The sequence below is a fragment of the Sardina pilchardus genome, chromosome 5 (assembly GCF_963854185.1).
Source record: "Sardina pilchardus chromosome 5, fSarPil1.1, whole genome shotgun sequence".
NCBI classification, from domain to species: Eukaryota; Metazoa; Chordata; class Actinopteri; order Clupeiformes; family Clupeidae; genus Sardina; species Sardina pilchardus.
Genome location: NC_084998.1, coordinates 10,557,875 through 10,577,753, shown reverse-complemented (window position 1 = coordinate 10,577,753; position 19,879 = coordinate 10,557,875). Strand labels below are relative to the sequence as shown.

General features: G+C 45.9%; 1 protein-coding gene across 1 annotated transcript in view; it reads left to right on the top strand.

The window, feature by feature from the left end:
- The window catches only part of grik1a (glutamate receptor, ionotropic, kainate 1a), a 38,233-nt gene that overhangs the window by 15,988 nt on the left and 2,366 nt on the right, over window positions 1-19,879 (top strand). Inside the window, exons 7-15 of the mRNA XM_062535848.1 lie at window positions 839-982; window positions 5,282-5,389; window positions 7,939-8,049; window positions 8,305-8,508; window positions 9,496-9,719; window positions 11,503-11,621; window positions 14,195-14,412; window positions 16,411-16,636; window positions 18,516-18,766. Of these exons, the coding sequence (XP_062391832.1) occupies window positions 839-982; window positions 5,282-5,389; window positions 7,939-8,049; window positions 8,305-8,508; window positions 9,496-9,719; window positions 11,503-11,621; window positions 14,195-14,412; window positions 16,411-16,636; window positions 18,516-18,766 (1,605 nt within the window). The remainder of the gene's footprint in view (window positions 1-838; window positions 983-5,281; window positions 5,390-7,938; window positions 8,050-8,304; window positions 8,509-9,495; window positions 9,720-11,502; window positions 11,622-14,194; window positions 14,413-16,410; window positions 16,637-18,515; window positions 18,767-19,879) is intronic.

Here is a 19,879-nt window from a genome sequence, read left to right as displayed (position 1 = left end):
GTACCCCGAATACGCAGCGTGGTGCTCTAAGTATTTTGAAATAGATGACAAAGAAAGGTTGATTGCTCATTAGCGTAACCTTACACGTCACAGTGCTGAAATCGTGTGTATGCTCACTGGGCCTTTCCATACGTCTCAAAGCAGCCTGAGAGTTGAGGGAGCTGATGAGCTGGCTGTGTAAAGTAGGGTTCAGACCAAAGATTACCGACGAGACGAGACGAGCCGCGACGTTCTCAAACCTTGCGACTGCGACTCAACGTGTTTAATGCTCTGCGACGGCTTGCAACTAGGCTATGTGCAACTTCTAATTCACACCGCTGCAACTCAGTCTCGTCACGTCGGGAATCTTTGGTGTGAATTGGGCTTAAGAGTGGGCTCCAGTTAGATTAGATTCAACTTTATTGTCATTGGGCAGAGTACAAGTACAAAGGCAACGAAATGCTGTTTTCGTCCAACAAGTACAGAAAAGTGCAGTCTGTTTACAGTAATATAAATTAGATCTAAATATGTGCAGTGTATTAGCAGTAACCTTATAAGAGCAGAATATATGCAGTGTATTAACAGAATATATTACCCGTAATTTCCCGACTATTAGCCGCGGCTTATACATTGCTTTTGCAAAATTTCTTCCTCTATGAGGTTAATACAAGGGGGCATTTAGTATGGTATTAATATGGTTTTGTTTCTTTAAACTTGCATAAAACACTGCGGCTTATACACAATGCGGCTTATATGCGGGAAATTACTGAAGAAAAAGACAATAAATATGGATATTCGGTATGAAACGTCTAGACAGATATGTACAGCTATGTGCGTTGGTGTGTGTTCCCCTCACCAGACGGATGCTGCACTGATGTACGACGCCGTGTTCATGGTGGCCGTGGCCTCCCAGCGCGCCACCCAGATGACAGTGAGCTCCCTGCAGTGCCACCGGCACAAGCCCTGGCGCTACGGACCCCGCTTCATGAATCTGTTCCGAGAGGTAGGAACCGTCTTCTCTCACCGCCTCCTCCTTAAAATAGACTGCCAATCTCTCTCTCTCGCTCTCTCTCTCTCTCTCTCACTCTCTTTCTCTATCTATCTCTCTATCTATCTCTCTCCCTCCCTCTCTCCTTCTCTCTCTCTCCCTTCCTCTCTCTTTCTCTCTTACTCTCTCTCTCTTTCTCTATCTATCTCCCCCTCTCTCTCTCCCTATCTCTCTCCTTCTCTTTCTCTTTCTCTCTCTCTCTCTCTCTCAGCCATAGACAAGGCATCTCATGCGCTCGAAGAGTCATCCCTGTCATAAACCCGAGAAGTCGTCCATAAAGAGGAACTGAGCTCCCCCCTCCTTCCCGTTTATGGTCGGTGTTGAACTGTCGGTTCCTCCCCGGTAATTTCCACGACTCCGTCCGATGAGAAATTATCCATTTATGAGGCAAAAAAGCGTGTGGTGTATCTCATCCTCCCAACGGATGACAGAAGATATGGCCTTGATGTATGTGCGTTTTTAACTTTAAAGTCCCCCATCCACTTTAAGGTGCTCTCTCCCCCACCAGTGAAGAGGAAGAGGCCCCATAACTCAGGCCCATCACTGGGAATTGGACCACTGGATGCACCTGTCCGTACAGCAAATGCATCACATGAAAGATGGCTGTTAGATGACTGGCGCCGAGTGCATTAGTCCGTAATTCCTCAGAGCGAACAGACTTCTCGAGCATATTTTTGGACGTGCTCCGGGCTCTTTCGCTCCTCCTCGCTGTCTGGTTAGGTTTAGACAAACATCTACGTTTTTTAAAAAGGAAGAAGAGGAGGAAGGAGGAAAAGAAGCTACAAATGGCTCTCAATTAGACGTGCTTATTTTCTCCAGAGAAAGGTCAGCGTTGTCAGGCTGATCAGAACCCAGCAAGACTGTCATCCTGCCATTGATGTTGGGGGGGGAGAAAAAACAACACATTTTCTGTCAAGAATGTAGTAATGTCCAGGCTTGGAGTTTAATTATCTGTGTGTGTGTGTGTGTGTGTGTGTGTTGTTTTGATGTGCGTGTTTGTGTGTTTGTGTGTGTGTGTGTGTGTGTGTGTGTGTTGTTTTGACGTGCATGTTTGTGTGTGTGTCTGTGTGTGTGTGTGTGTGTGTGTATGTGTGTGTGTGTGTGTGTGTGTTTGTGTGTGCGCACGCGCACGTGTGTGTGTGTGTGTGTGTGTGTGTGTGTGTGTGTGTATGTGTGTGTGCGCGTGCATCAGTATCAGTTGTTGGGGCTGAGCTAGGTGAGGCAGGGTGATTAGGGGTGCAGAGTGCTGAGCGGATGCCACAGACACTGATCTGAACATGAAAGCACCCGGCCGTGTATGGGATGTCACACAGAGCGGCCCCTCTGGTTTACGGCTTCAATGAGTCCAGATGCTGCCTACCGATGATCCATAAAAGCTCTATTACAGCATCATTAGTGCGTAGAGATGCAGTTTATTGTGATGTCGACTCACCCGGAGATTATCGGCTCCGTAATCCCAGTTAATGGTCATGATTTTATGAGCGTGGAGCATTTGGGGGTCGGATGTGAAAATATGCTCACTGCCATTCTCATGGAAAAGAGCTTTTTTTTTTATTTTATTGCCTTGCGTTTTTGTCACTGCTGGGGTTTTTTTTTTTCTAGATGCATGATATCAATGGGTATTCTGTCATAGCATGGGGCACTAGCATCATGTGACCCAAACACTTAACCCACGCATTATGACTGTTGACATCCACGACTCTCTACTTCTCTGCCCCCCCTCGTATCATAAGGGGGAAAAAAAGAGAAATGTCCTTTCTTGTCAAGTAATAGATTTTACAGCCCATTTCAACTGTTTCCCATTACATGCTGTCAGTGCATCAGGTGGACGGAGGGTGGACGGACAGGGTGGACGGACGGTGACGGAGGGAGTGTGACGGAGGGAGTGTGACGGAGGGAGTGTGACGGAGGGAGTGTGTGACAGCGGTGTATCAGCTCTAGCGTGTGTAATCACTGTTCCGCTCCGGAGACGCCGCCGCGCTCAGTCGCCCGCTGATGGCTCCGGTGCTGGACAGATGGCTCCTGGCGATCGGCCCGTTGTTCTGTCACACATACACACACACACACACACACACACACACTCTCGCGCACGCATCCTACACACACACATACACCTTACTCCCCGTCGCTGCAAACAAACTGAGAGACCAACCACAGAACTCTTCCCCGAGTTCCTCAGTCGCCCCACGATTGCTCCTGGCACCCACGTTGCATGTATGCGCCCGGTGTTTGTGTTTGTGTTTATGTTTGCGTCTGTGTTTGCGTCTGTGTTTGCGCTTGCGTTCCTGAAAGCCGGTCACGTTTTGTTGTGGCCGTGCGCGGCGTTGCAGATGGCGGCGGTCCCAGCAGCCCCTGCAGCGGCGTGTGGTGATGGATGTGCGGTCTGCCACGGCCCTTTGCAACGGCTGTCTGATGGCATGCCCTGTGGCCAGGGAGGTGTGTGTGTGGGGGTGGGGGGGTGGGGGGGGGGGGGTTGGCAGGTCTTTCTCTTGTTGCTAACCATCAGTGCCAGAGCCTCGCTTGAGCCAGTGGGGTGGCCAGCAGTGGCCATGTGTGTGGAATGGCTCTGTTCTGCAGATGGCTCACAGACATAGACACTCAGTCACAAACGCGACACACACATATGCTCACATACACACACACAGGCACACGACACGCACGCACGCACGCGCGCACACACACACACACACGCACGCACGCGCGCACACACACACACACACACACACACGACACACACATATACTCACACACTCACGCACACTCACTCAGCTCACAGGGGAGGACAGGTGGTAACAATACTATTACCTCGTCACAGGGCCTCTCCCAGTGATTGAATTGTGAGCTGTTTTGCCTCCTGCTTTAAAGGATGTTATTTAAGATAAAAGCATTAAGGGGGAGAGGAAAGGGGAGGTGGAATGGAAATGAAATGATGGTTGTTTCCTTCTACCTCTGGGGATGGGGGATGGGGGATGGGGGCGTGTGTGTGTGTAAGCAGAGCAGGTGGTTGAGTCTGTCGCGGCTCAGAATGAATGTGTGTCTGCAATGACAACACTACAATCACTGAATAATTCATCAATCAACCTGTTAAACATCCCTCTTTAAACTAAGTGATAGAGCTCAAGTGGGAACGTGCAAGTTGCCAACCTTTGGTTGACTTTGGACCTGCATTAAGATGTAAGGCACATGGAGGGAATGTGTGCTGTCTTGTCTCACTAGACTGTCACTGGCATATGTATATGTTTAGGTTGCAGCACAACGACCCCACATTTTAAAGAGCTCACAAGGAAGTAAAGGGAGAGTTTAGAACTCTGCAGACGTCTCCTATCTTCCGCGATTCTGTGGAAAAATCCCTGTAGAGTTTGGATAAATCGGAACTTTCCCACCACATACAGTAGCATGCATCCGCTAGAATTATTCTGACATGTTTACGATATGTGGAAAGGAAAGGCCATTCTGTAACACAAAGAGAGAGCAAGGTGCAGGTGCTGTTTTAACACTTGAGAGTGAGTGACAGAATTTCAAATGGTCTCGTTATGGAAAGCAGGCCTTTTCTATTTACAGGGAGAATTTGAATTGCCTTTGACCGCTGAAACGGGTGCTGTAATATTTGTACTATTGTAGAAGAAAGTCTGCTGTTTCAAGGATGGACAAGATGTTTGTATGCTCATATGGTTGGGGTTTTTCAAACAGATTCGTTGATGGATCCCGTACGTACGTGCTCATCTGACAACTTACTTCTTGTCAGTTGTATTTTGTCCGACCTTAGGCGATTGCCAGCAGTTGAAAATAGATGGATTTCTTCTTCTCTTGTGCATTCTGGTCTGGATCCACACTTCTGTATCCAAATCAAAGCTTTTCCACCCTTCTGGCAAATGCACACAGAATCAAAGAAGATAAAGCTCAGCTTGGTGCCAATAAACCTGATTGTGGTCATAGTCTGATGGCATCCCGCAAAATATAACTCTGCTGATTGATCATAGCATTTATCTCCTTTTTGCACTGAGTTTATTTGGCATTGGTCGTCAGGTCGTCACGACAATGTACCAAACAGCCGTCACATATCTGGAGAGTTGATTGACAGGCCTCTATATCACCAACCGGTCGCTGCCAGAAAACTGTCATTCCTGTGGTGGTCTCCGTGTCGCCTGTCTATCTCCTCTCTCACTACTCAAGGGTCTCCGCCTGCTCTTAACTCTTCTCTGTCTGTGTGTCTCTGCGTCTGTGTGTGTCTGTCTGTGCTTCCGTCCCCTTCAGGCTCGCTGGGACGGCCTGACAGGACGCATCGTCGTGAACAAGACCGACGGCTTGAGGAGAGACTTCGACTTGGACCTGATCAGTCTGAAGGAGGAAGGGAATACCAAGGTAAACGGATACTCCTACTCTTCAATCTCGTAAGAGTATATTTATTATAGGTTGGTTCACAATGGCTTTCATTACAAGCAACTTTTACACATGTTGACATATTTATTATTTTCTTTAATGTATGAAAGTGCTGCATTATTGAAATAATTCCTTTTGAAAGCTTTAATGGTAACATCATCCACTGTTCACCTCCCTGTCTTGCTAGCGTGTTGAAGGTGCCAAGTGGCTGAAGAAGTGGACAAAGGTTTGTTGTAGTCTGCCCCCCCCGGCCCCTCAGCTGTGATTTCCCCCATGCCCAAACCTATTTCCCCGCACCAGATTGAGACCCCCCCCCCCCCCCCCCCAGAACCCCAAATCCTTTCCTGCCAGGCTTACAGTATTTCTCAAGGTTGTGCTGAACCTGCGCGAATAGCAAGGAGATATCATTTTTCATTGAGGACAAAATAATATCCGTATAAATCCCAGTAAGTGTGCATTAGCTGAATACAAAAATTGTTTGCGCACACTAATGGTCCTACTAACTAATGAATAAGGCTGCATACTGTATACAGTAATGGCTTCTGTTGCTAAGCAGGTTTCTAGACTGTGTGTAATGGGCTCTTCTGTTAGAGTAGTATTGGGAGTGTACATAGGCCATAATACCAGCGTCTTGCGTCTTGTTATTTGAAGAAGGCCACTTCCATTTGACACATCAGCAGGCAGGGGCCCATCAAGTGTGTGCTTTGACTGCGGCTCTAATCTCTGGGAGAATGCTCAGAGGGCAGCGCTAATTCATTTTTTAAAACGCAGAATTCATTTAAATAAGCCGCTCCGCGCGTCCGTGTCCCGGAGGATGCAGCGCTTCATGACCACCCCGCTGCCACCGCCGGCGTACATGAACACCCTCCACTTTATGGCCCCGTTAATAAATGAATTATCAAACAGTGTCAGCCATGTCTTCAGCGAGGCAGTGGCGTGTTTCATGTGCCGGGTGATGACAGCCACCAGCGAACGCGCCCGACTCGACTTCAGGGCCAAGGAAAATAACCGCCGCCTCTTCGTGTCACTGCTCATTTTCTCGCGATTTGATTTGTTTACTTTCGACTCTTATTTTTTAGTCGGGAATAGCTGTTCTTCCCGCTCAACTTGGCGCTCACGTTTTGGTCGTCATTCTCATTGTTGCGTCACGGACTAGACTATTTTGAGTTCGTTTTTTTACAAGAAAGCTTGCTCCTGTCGTGTTTTTACTGTCCTTCCGACAGGTGTAATCCATTGAGTTTTACTATAGCCCTCCTAGCTGCATCACTTTATTGGTGTTGAAATGATTGGCCCCCACCCCCCACCCCACAAGAATTGCATAAGTCTAGTTTTTATGATTAGGTGGAGAGTGCCATTTACAATATTACCTGGGAAGACTGCATCAGATATACGAGGAGGACCAAAAGGACAGTGTGGAGTGTTTGTGAATGTCAGAGTTAAGCACAAGAACAAAAAGCTCATAACGGATACACGAGTCAACAGCTCCTGCAGTCAATTCTGTTTGGATAATGTCCCCAATAATTCTTTCATCATACTATGAAAGCCCCAATGCTCTTTGTCTGCACACATACACATTACACACACACACACACACACACACACACCCTCACCCTTCCATGCATTGGAACCCCGTGCCTTCCATGCATTAGAAACGCCTTGTGTCCTTTGGTTTAGAAGAAGTTCAGACGGAAAAAAACGGCAAGCTTGCAGATGGGCCGGAGCCGATAAAAGGGATTCATGGCTGGAAAAAAAGCGCTGTGAAATACCTCCCTAATGAGTCTGCAGGATGCCGTCGGGGTGTGAAACCAGCCAAGCACAAGACTGGTATTTGGAAGCCGGACCTGCTCCCGAAACGATTATTATTTAACGAGCTGGGTAACATTTGGACTGACCTTGCAAACATGCGTGTCCCTGCAGGGCCTCTGCCATCATTCTAGCTGCAGCAACTGTCTCTCAGCAGGCTTAGAAATTACCAGAGAAGGCAGGAAGGAGAGAGAGCGGCGGACGGCCATTACTGCCCGTTGAGCTCGTTCAAGAAAGGGTCATTAGACCTCGGGAAATGGGAAGACCTTTACGTAAGAGTCTAATGAAAGTGGTTGATTCATACAAAAATTCTGTCCTTTTTCGTCATGGTGGCTACAAATAGTTTTACGGGTTTGGACTGCACTTACAGTGGCAAAGAGGATTGCTGCGTGAGGTTAAAATCCCATAAATCTTTGCGTTAATCTGTTAAATGACCGGATTATTTACCACTATCAGCCTAAAATCTTAAGCGCAAGCAAGCGGTCTTCTGTCAACAGTATCTCAGACGAAGCCTAAAGATCATTTTTATTTCTTCCTTCGCCATTCACAAGTAAACCACTTTTCTCCATTGGTCATCCATTTGTGTTCATGATTGCTGACCCCTTTTTGTATCATACTGTATTCTTGTCTTCCAAAAAGTGGAAAAAGAATTTCATATTACTGATAGTAAATAATCACATTTTTTTTTAGCCCATTAAACCTCATAATGAATATGGTTTTAATTTCAGCTTGGAGTGTGGAATTCTTTCACTGGCCTTAACTTGACAGAAAGGAAGAAAGACGATAGCAATGTCACTGCTTCACTGGCCAACCGAACACTTATAGTCACCACAATATTGGTAAGAACAGCTGAAGCACTAGTTTAGTATTATGTTTAATGGATTACTAATTTAAGAACATGTATGACTGTTTGTTCAGCTTTTAGTAGTTTATTAAATATAAGCATTATAAGTGCACATATTTATGATATGAAAGTAATAGGCTACATCAGCTATACTAAGTGTACAGAATGTACAGTTTGTGTACAGTAGAATTGCTTGTTGTCAATTGTTACTTTTGCCTCTGAAGTCTGCCTGTCTGTGTCTTCTCCACAGGAAAATCCTTATGTGATGCACAAGAAATCAGACAAAGTGTTGTATGGAAATGACCGCTTTGAGGGCTACTGTCTGGACCTGCTGAAAGAGCTGTCCAACATCCTGGGCTTTTCTTACGAGGTGAAGCTGGTTTCTGACGGCAAATACGGAGCCCAAAATGACAAGGGAGAATGGAACGGAATGGTTCGAGAGCTCATAGACCACGTGAGTCTGTGCATGTTGAATACAGAAGCACACTGTTGGAGCTACCAGGCAATAGAGCTGGCAGAAGTTATCTGTATACTTCACTTTCTCTGTTCATTAGTGGTTATCTTCACTTTCAGTCTGTTAAACTCAAACTGATACCACCTTGACACTGTACTGTATATATCATTGAGGGGTTATACTGTATGTCTTTCACCCTTTTGAATTGCAGTTATTTGATGAAAGTTATGAGCCACACAATCTAGCCTGGATCCAGTCTGTGTCTAGAAAATATAAGTGATGCTCACAAAGTTTGATACAGTTTGTAGATTGACTTTTTCTCCATCAGCTCCTTTTGAATTGCATCATAATACCAACCTGATTCGGCCCCTGCCTGGAATTGCATGGAATTGAACAAAAATGTATTAAATGCACATTTTCAAGATCTGTTGGATAAGCTCTATTGATCCCCTTTGGTTCCATTTGTTCAATTAGCCTGAATAAAGCCTAAGTGGTCCTGGATTTTGGCAGTAAGGTGTGGGAGAAAAATCTATGTAACCCATATAATTTAATTGAAGATCTTAAATAAGATTACCTTCAGCTAAAAGGGAGAAATTTTGAAGTAGATGTTTTGCGAGAAGGATTTGTCATAACGTCTGTGCTACCCATTTTACATTTTATGATTGTGAAATGACTGAAAATGCAACCTTGAAATGACCCGATACAAAAGTGAAATGGCGTCTGCTTGACTTAGGTTTCAGGTCAGACAAATCACAATGTGGGCAACTAAGACTGTGTTTGCTTTCCTTACATTTTATACTTGAAACTTAAACAAGTCCATAATCCATCCTCTGAAGTAAGTAAGATCTGATCCGGCAAGGGGAGTCTCAGATATCTAACGACTAAATCCTTATCTTTCCTCACTTTCCTGAGGATCAGTAAGATTTAAAAAAAACAAAAAAAAAAAAACAATAAATAAGTCGTTTCCGTGTCCCCCTCCGCAATCAGATTGCAGACTTGGCAGTGGCCCCTCTGACCATCACCTACGTGAGGGAAAAGGTCATCGACTTCTCCAAGCCCTTCATGACGCTGGGCATCAGCATCCTGTACCGCAAGCCCAACGGCACCAACCCGGGGGTCTTCTCCTTCCTCAACCCGCTGACCCCCGACATCTGGATGTACGTGCTGCTGGCCTGCATCGGGGTCAGCTGCGTGCTCTTTGCCATCGCCAGGTACAGTACAGCTCACAATTTTGTGTGGTGTATATATTATGTAGATATATAAACAAATAAAGGAATCAAAGGAGATGATAGAACATTTTCACACACGGTAGGTCTCTGTCTCTCAAGGTTACTGTCAGTATGAAAAAGCCCAAAACAATCGATTCTACCTAGCTGGAGTTGCTAGGCGACTACAGTGCTACACTCTGGGGGCATGTTTATGCGCCCCCATGTTCTTGCCCCCAGAGTGTAGCACTATAGTATGAATGTCAAATAAGTATTATTATGTGACACTCACCCACCTTCATCTTGTGGGATGGGTGGGGAGGACCCAGTGGGGAAAGTCACCCAGGGCCACCCAGTGGGATGGAGGCTGTCTGCTCCAGATAAGACCAGAACTGTGGCCAGAGTCTAGTCTGGCTATCACCATACTAAGCTCAATGGGGAGGCTGCGCTTTGTTTCTACTGCACAAGAGGGCGGGAATCGGGATCAATGGGCATCGTTGAAATGACTCCGTACGCTTGGACAGTCCTTCAAAGAATCGGACCAACGATCCGGTGCGTCTTTTGGATAAGCTAGTTTCTGATTAGAGCCAAAGGTTCTGGAAGGGAACAGAAGAGATAGATGTGCTGGTTTCCAGCCTAATTCGCCGGAAGTTCAGGCAGGGTTCACCCAGCATAGTCAGAGCCCTGTGCTGTGTTTGACCAGATATTTGGGCCCAACTACAGCCTGACAGCAAATCCAAGCCTAGAATAGCAAGACTAACCTGAGACAGGTATGATCTACAGTATGTATTGTAGGTCTAGAAAGACTTCATGGACCCCAGAGAGGCAAAGGACTTCTTACAGATACTCTATTTATTAAGGGTTGTTTACTCTAGTGTTTTATGTCTAGCTTGCTGGTCTATCTTTGATCTGGGTTCGAAGCAGGCCAGTGAAAAGTGAGGCTACCTCCACTCAGCTCATTTGAATATTTTCTCCTGTAAAGTTCACTGACCTCCTTACGGATGCAGGTAGGACACAAGACAGGTGGAATATTCTAAACTAGGTCACGTTAAATGATGCCCACATAATCAGTGGATTTTCGGTCTTTTTGGGAGCGTATTTTCCCACCCAGCCGCCCTGCGGGCAGAAGTGATTCCGCCGCTATTTGAAAGAGGGCGTCCTCAGCCTTGGCTGGTGGATTAAAGCGAGCGGGGTCAGAAGCCTGGGTGCTGCCCTGGGCGGTTATCTGGGTCCAGGACGAGAGTGAAAGAGAGTGAAAAGCCCGAGGAGGAGAGGAGAGGAGAGGAGAGGAGAGGAAAGAAGAGAGAAGAGAGACTCGCTGAACACAGAGGAGAAGCAGGGCTGGGAAAGTTGATATTGTAATGCGGCTCCCTCCAGTCAAGTCAGAGAGTCTGAGAGATGGACGGCTGGTGAGAGTGTAATCACTGTTATGTCGGGTTTTCAATATGCCTGGAGTTGTAATTCAGCTCCTTCCAGTTTAAACAGAAGGAAATTGGCAAACGTTAACTGTTTGGGTGAGGGAAGAAACTAATTTCAAACAAAATAGAAAAAGAAGACTATTTATTTTTTTATTTTTAAAATGTGTGCTGGTAAACAGTATTTCGTAGGTCATTATGTTGTCTCAGTAGCAAATGTATTGGCACTTTTACCAGACATGCACAAAAATAAATGTTTTCCTACATGCTTGTTATGTTTAATGGTCTAAAATAGACAAGAAAATCTCTCTCTTTTTCTTCCTCTCTCTCTCCTTCTCTCACTCTCTCTCTCTCTCTCTCTCTCTCTCTCTCAGGTTCAGTCCCTACGAGTGGTACAACCCACATCCCTGCAACCCAGCCTCAGACGTGGTGCAAAACAATTTCACGTTGCTTAATAGCTTCTGGTTTGGGGTTGCTGCCCTTATGCGACAAGGTACGTAGGTCACAGGTCAAGGTTGGGGGGGAAAGGTCTTGTGGTCCCGCTCATCAAGTGTAGGCTGAATACTGTAAAAAAATGGTCTCAAGATCAAGACTGGACTTCAGTTTTATAACACTAATGGGATGTACCACTACCATGGGTGCATGACAGTGTAGTGTTTACAGTTTGGAGGGTGACTGTCATGTCACACAGATGTCAATCAAAATAATAATAGTTCTCAACAGGAGTAACGTGTTATTGTTGCTGTTTTGTATGTGTGTGTGTGTGTGTGTGTGTGTGTGTGTGTGTATGTGTGTTTCCATGGATTTGTTTTTGTGTGTGTGTCCATTTAGTGTTTAGGTGTTCGCACTGTACTGTGATGCCGAAACCTTAGGAGATCAGTATCTGCTGTATAAAACACCATTGCATGGATAGTTTACGACATCCAGTGAATTCCATTAATGTATCTTTTATACTCAGACTATAATTATTTTAGAGGCTTTGTGTTAGTGTCTGCCATCTCAATCTCCTGACCTGGACCACAGTACAGTACGTCTGTAGGGCTGGACTGGAACCTCAACAAAAAAGACTGTACACTGAATGGTCTGAGAGGGTGTGCCATGGAGCCAGTTCTGAGTTGGGACTGCCAGTTTTCCTCCACCGTCTTTCCTCTCCTCTCCTCTAGCCCTGGATCACCTCATCACTCATCCTTTATCTGGGAGAAAAAGATGACAGACTTCGAGGTGGAGTCTGTCAGTTTCAGCTCCCCCTTCCAAACGTCCCTGTTTGCATTCCAGCTTGATTTTTGCGCATCAAAGGCTGTCGATTTAGCCCGGCAATCAAAAGAAAATTTCAAAGCAGCTGTGTTTGTTTGCTCGTTCTGGCCCCGATGGTTTTGAGCTGAGGGGTGTTAGCTTAGCGTGAGCCGTCCAACAAATCATCTTCCAATGAGGCAGCAATCTGTGAATTCCACCCTAAACCCCCCAACCCCCTCCAAAAAAACAATCCCCTCGCATATCAGTCTCTGGGAATATGCTCACCTTTATAAGGCTTTTCTTCTCATTCGCTTAAAATCCATGGCCTGGTCTGCAGGCTTGTGAAATATGGGTGCAATAACACAGACGCCTATATTTTAAATATGTGTGTGTGTGTGTGTGTGTGTGTGTGTGTGTGTGTGTGTGTGTGTGTGTGTGTAGCTGTATGTTCCCGTGTCAGAGAGCATGTAGGATTGTCTGTGGGAGAGCACAAGAAGTAAAGAGTTTATCACATCACGCACCCAAACGGCGAGAGATGAAACCGCTTATCTCCCGAAGCGAGGGACGACTGCAGAAAGAGAGTGAGAGAAAGACTGGAAGGGAAGGGAAGAGAAGGGAATAAACAGAGAGAAGAGAGAGTTCATTATTCCAGAGACAGTAAAAAAAAAGAGTGCGAGAGATAGAGTCGGTCCCTCCCCTCCCGTCGCTCCCCGTGCGCTCGTAGTGGAGATAAACGCCGCGGCCCGAGCCCATCTGACAGCTTCATATGCCTGTGATGTATCAGGGATGGTCTCACTGAGCTCTCTGCACGGGAGTCCGCCCCCACTCCCCCTACAACCCCCTCCCCCCCCCCCTCCCCACGAGCCCACCGTGAGAGAGACCGAGAGCCACCGGCCTCGCCATAACTCGGGAAATGGAAATCGAGAAAGAGCGCGTCCGCCAGTCGGCACAATATGACGTCGGTGATAAAGTTAAACCAATTTGGGCCCAGAGAGTGGAGAACTTCACATTCCGTGCGCGGGCGTGAAGGGTATGGAGACGTATGGTTTTTCATTTGAATGGGAAGAACATAGAGACAAACACACTCCGATTCATTGAGAGAGACGCGACAACAGCAGTGCAGAATAGCTCGTTGAGTTTTAAATGTCCGACATCCATCGAAATCTCATTTCTGCTCTGCAGTTCTTCATTGTTCATCCCTCTGAAATGTTCCAAACACATTGACTTCGTGGAAGCTACAGCATACAAAGTCGGCTAATGAAGTACGTTATAGCTAACTACAAATTAAAAAACATACAGACTTTGAAAAAAGTCGATTCGTTAGTCTCCCCATCCATGTCTCTTCTCCCACTCTATCACTGACAGTGGCCCCCAGGAGAGCCAATCAGATCAGGATTTGGACTTAACTTCTGATTGGTTGAAGACCTCACAGAGGAAACTCAGAAGGATATATCTCTGTAATGAAAATCCAGGCCCACAGATTGTATTTGGGGAATATGTGCTGGGAATATGTGTTCACTTTTAAGATCTGGTTTCAAGCACATTTCAAACATAAACAGTATTAAGCAGGCTTTGGTCTGGCTCTGACTACAGATTCACTGTGTTTACAAAATGTGTGGATGTCCGTGCATCTGTGTGTGTGTGTGTTTGTGTCCATGTCGCTGTGTGTCATTGGTTAAAGTCTCCTGTGGTCAAGATTGAGTGTCCAGTCTTGTCATGGCCATGCCTGTCTGTCTGTCTGTCTGTCTGTCTGTCTGTCTGTCTGTCTGTCTGTCTGTCAGTCACGGTCTGTTTCCATGTCCTAACTGAGCACCACCGCTCCTGTTGTGACAGGCTCCGAGCTGATGCCTAAAGCTCTCTCCACCAGAATCGCTGGAGGAATCTGGTGGTTCTTCACGCTAATCATAATATCCTCCTACACTGCCAACCTGGCCGCCTTTCTAACCGTCGAAAGAATGGACTCGCCCATCGACTCTGCCGACGACCTGGCCAAGCAGACTAAAATCGAGTATGGCTCAGTGAGGGACGGCTCTACCATGACGTTCTTTAAGGTGAGTGTCTGCATAATAGGAGTTTCAGTCTCTCATCGGCAACGATGATGCCGCAGGGATGACAAGTAATTGAAAGTGAAAAACAATCCAAAAAGGAGAGACGGCAATGAGACCCCCGGGGGTGGGGGGAATGTTTTTCAAGATGCTGTTCAAAAATGATGAAAATTGAGCAGTGCTTAGAAAGTCTGCGGCGTTATGAAATGCTCTGCGTGTGTTGGCGCGTGTTGGAGAGTGAGTCACAGCGGTTTGAAACAACGCTCTGATCTGCTTTCATCTCAGACTCGCTCTGCTTCAGCTGGGTACAGAGTCAGTGATGACTGTAAAATCTAACACGACGAAGTTTGAATGCAAACACCTGTGCCACCGAGTCTCAGGACACACAGCGTAGAGTTTTTGTCAAATGGCCCTGGTGGCAGTACCCCTAATTTCCCGACTATTAGCCGTGGCTTATTTTGGTTTTGAGTTTACAGTAATACAGAGGTGCAGTTACAGTAATATGGTGTTAATATGGTTTTGTTTCTTTTAACAGCGTAAAACACTGTCCTGCGGCTTATACACAATGCGGCTTATATGCGTGAAATTACTGTAGTTGGACGACTTGTCCTTGTGGCTGAACATCTAAAAAGGCACCTCTGTTCATGTTTACTTGTAGAGGGTTCTTAGTAAAGTCTGTGCAGTCTTAAAATGGATCAATTAGTCATGACAAATCATCCGCTTCAAGGTATCTGTCTACTCTATTACATTACAGATAATGTATTCATATTTGTTGTTCACATAATGTTTTCTTTTTAAAAGTTTAAAAGCTCTCTCTCTCTCTTTCACTCTCTCTCGCTGTGTGTGTGTGTGTGTGTGTGTGTGTGTGTGTGTGTGTGTGTGATTTAGAGAGAAAGAGAGTGTGTGTGTGTGTGTACATAGAAGTCTAAATGAGCAGGTATGATTAATGACTGTTGAAGTAAATGAGTCCTTGAGTACGTGAGTGAAAGGGAGAGCAGAATAATAGGAGCCGTAGACTCTGTGGTGGCACTGCATGCAGACTGCCGCTCTCCCTGCAGGCTGAGGCTGAGTCTGACTGAATGCCTTTATTTCCTCCTGGCTTAGCAAACTGAAACCTGTGGAGCATTAAATAGTCCCCATATTTAGTACTCAGACTGTGAGCGAGTGTGTGTGTGTGTGTGTGTGTGTGTGTGTGTGTGTGTGTTTATTTATGGGTGTGTATGGGTGAGTGTGTACTGTGTATGAGTGTGTCTGTATCGGTGTATGAGTGTGTGTGTATGAGTGTGTCTGTATCGGTGTATGAGTGTGTGTGTGTGTGTGTGTGTGTGTGTGTGTGTGATGGAGAGAACGGGAGAGAGAGATGAAGAAAGAGAGAAGCGTGTGATTACTCTCCTCTCTAGCTTAGTGTGTGATTATTCTGTCCTGTCGTTCAGGGGCCTCGGGCGTCTCCAGACATCCAGATGGAATCAGCGGAGAGAGATTTAGCTCACATCTGTCCTCCCCGCCAACCCCCTACCCCCTCCCCCATCCCACACACACACACACACACACACACACACACACACCTCCTGACATGCTGACAGAGGGCCCTGATCCGTCCTACCTTAGCCTTCTCATATGGCTAGATTAATAGTGTAATGCGAGCTGTGGTAGATATGGCTCTATGGCATAAGCCTCGGCGGGTTCACAAGTCAAATCAGATTTATGCGCTGACTGACGAATGCCCTCTGTCCCCCACAATATTATTAAGTCATAGCAATACTTCCCGTGTTTGGCCTAGTTCCGTGCTACTTTGTGAATAGAGGCACAGTGATGGATGGTCCCACCCAGATAAAGTCCATAGGTGAGATAGATGTGTTGGTCTCGGTGGCGGCGGTGACAAAGTGAAGATTTTCATAAACAGAACCCTGAAGGTTTTTATGAGGCTGCGCTCCATCAAACCTGAGCCATTATCATACAGTTAACTGTGTAATCTCTCATTTATTTATTTTCTTTTGTTGACAGAAATCGAAGATCTCCACCTACGAGAAGATGTGGGCGTTCATGAGCAGCCGCAAGAACACGGCGCTCCTGAAGAACAACCGCGAGGGCATCACGCGGGTGCTCACCACCGACTACGCCCTCCTCATGGAGTCCACCAGCATCGAGTACATCAGCCAGAGGAACTGCAACCTCACGCAGGTCGGGGGCCTCATCGACTCCAAGGGCTACGGCGTGGGAACCCCCATAGGTGAGTGAGTGGCGGTTGTCCTATCATGTGGTGCCGGTGCTGGTGATGGTACTGGTGGTGGTGGCGGTGGGGAAGGTAAGAGAGGATATGCAAAAGAATTGCGTGCCGTTCACTATGTAAGCGTTGTCAGTCAAGACTGACAGGGGATTTTCTCATTGTTGAAGTTAAGGCTCGACTGTCTGTCAAGTCACTGTCCGTCAAAAGGTTTTCAAAAAGTGCAGCAGTGGTCAGAAAAGTCAGTCAGAGTTTGTGGAGGTCAATGAACTTCCCCAGCCTCCCAACACCCCCATACACTCAATCACAAGCAACAGCGCTTAACTAATGCACGGCATCTCTTCAATCCATTGGCCTTAAGATGATTTAGCCACATTAATCCGAGCACTGACACAGAGATAAGTTATGCTTTTAATGTGTTCTTTTGATCAAAGCCATGAGCTTAGCATGGCTAGTGTGATACTGAGCCTGTCTCTACGTCAGTCGGCATCCTCCTTGTCTATGTATGTGCTGTGGAAGCAAAGCATTTCAACTCGTAAAATCAGAAAGAGATGGTGTCACATAGAGACAGTGCAGGGGATGTCAATTGGGTTTCCGAGAGCAGACACAGATAGCCTGGCTGACACCAGACTAGAGTGCCTCTCAGATCTCAATTGACATTGAGAATCGGTCTGGTGACCTCTCATTCATCTCTAAGGGGCATAACCAGCTGTGAAATTGAACTTAAATTGGTACATTAAACTCTAAATTCAAATATTTTTGAAAGTACAGCAAGCACATATTTCTTGTTAACAAATATTTTAAATCCAGTTGTTTACAAGAAGATTAACATCCATATTGTTTAACAACCATTGGTCGCCTTGAACAATGCTGATCACTGTACTATTCTGTTTGTCTTCATATGAAGCCTGCCAACTGCCGTTGTGGTTTTAAAGCGTTTGCGATTGGTTCCTGGGCTTTATATAAAATGTTCTAATAGGTTTGTCTGGGTTTCCCCAGGTTAAGACACAAAGGCAGAAGTAGTGAAAACTGAAGGTTTTTTAAGTCCTCAAAACAGCCAGTCAAAGAACATCTTCACAAAAGGTTCAAAAACAAAATGTTTCATCCACAGTAGTCAAACTAAAGTCTGGCTGGGCGTTTGCACAAAAAAACTTTGTTCAGAAAGCAAAGAGATAAGTTCCAATACAAAAGTGTCTACCAGACAGAAGGCAAAAGTCGGATCCCAAAGGAAACAAGAAAAAAATCAAAGGGGTTTGACTTTGACATGTTAGCTTGACGTGAAATTCAAGGCAAGAAAAAGACGTGGCAAAACATGACAAGCAGCAGACACGGAGACAGACCAACAAATCTTCCATGAGCTTGTAATCTCTGGACAGAAATAGCTACAAAAAAACACATTGCTTGACTAGCATGAGCTTGGCTAGAGAAATATTTGAAGTAGGCTACCGCATGGAAGACTCACGTGACACTGACTCAATAATCCTGCAGAGAACAGAACAAAGAGAATAGAGCTGAAATATTGAAGGCAAAGGCAAGTGAGGACCCAAAAGGACAACAGAGCAGGACAAACACTTCTACAACACTTTTGCAGTCAACAGAAAAGCAGGAAGTGCAGGACCAGGACAAAGCGTGCGGTGTATAACTGGGGGACATGGCACACACATAAAACACAATCACAACAGAGCACACAAGCAGGATCTAAAGATCTTGGGCCGGATCATGACAGACAGTTTATCCATTCATGATAGAGACACCGTGTCTGGACATTTGCAGTAGGTATGATAAACAATGATCACGAGGTATCATTCGTGACGTGTCCTTGCTTTACACATCACAGCGTATATTGGAAATCCCACGTTTAAGGCTTGTTATCGTTTCCCCTCAGGGTCTCCTTACAGAGATAAGGTGACCATTGCCATCCTGCAGCTGCAGGAGGAAGGCAAGCTGCACATGATGAAGGAAAAGTGGTGGCGGGGAAATGGCTGCCCGGAGGAGGACAACAAGGAGGCCAGCGCCCTGGGCGTGGAGAACATCGGCGGCATCTTCATCGTGCTGGCCGCCGGCCTCGTGCTGTCCGTGTTCGTGGCCATCGGCGAGTTCATCTACAAAGCGCGCAAGAACTCCGACATCGAGGAGGTGAGTGCCTGCCAGGGGCTTTTTCTATCTCCCCAGCCTTACATGACACCGGAGAGATTGGTAGCCATGAGCGAGTGTGCAGTAGTCCTCAACAAATAGTGTCTACGGGTCTGTTCAACCACTCAAGTTAGAGCATGCCTTTTATTATCAAATCCTCAAAAGTACATCCATTTTTCCTCAAGCTTCACTCAGTCTTATTGACCCATCTGTGCCAACTTGTTGAAGTATGGCGTATAGAAAACAGTGCCGCATGGGAGTGTTGATCGTTTCTCAAGGAGCCAAGAAATAAAAATGATTTACCCTTGTTTTATTTCTTGGCATTACCTAACTTAAATATATATTTTGTGTGAAGGTGCAAAGATTGCACGATAATTAAGAGTGTGGTGTTTTTTTTATAGACAACAACAAAACATCCATTGGAGATATTAACACACTGTAGTGTTATGTCATTTTTAAAGCTGAGCTAAGGCTGTTTGTGGCAGTCTAAACTAGATTTAACTGTTGCTCAAATACTAACCTAGTTTCACAGCTCTATGAAACTGAAAGGAAAATTGCTTTGAACCGAAACTATTGTAACTGCTATAGTACTGTACATCCATTCACGCCGCCATTTGTGGGGGAAGTTGATGAGATTCTTCAATTATATTTGTGAAATGATTATGACAGCCTTCATCACCTCGCTCTTTGAAAGCTTATTTAGTTTGGTCTTCAGTCTCATTAATCTGTCAGGATAATTCAGGTAGCTCCTATTAATGAGCTTGACAATGGGAGACATTCCTGGTTTCATCGTCTCTATCCACATAAGTCATTTGCGTCTTCTCTCAGATCTCTCTGTACTTCCCATGTCTGGTTCTGTTTTTTTGGCTGCTAGATGTTGGTCTGTCTTGCTGCATGTACTGTACTTGCATTACGTCTTACTGGTTTTTGTTTTATTTTTTTTTTTGCATGTTATTTGCATGTTGCGCCTGTTTCCATTCAGCCATTTTCATTTTTGCATTGCCATGTTGTTTTGTTCTTTGCTCTGCATGCGCAAGGCCTTCTGCTTCTTTTACGGGGTGCAGTCTCGGCAGCTGCAGAGGCACCCCTCGATCTCCTCGACGGGCACCTCCCTAT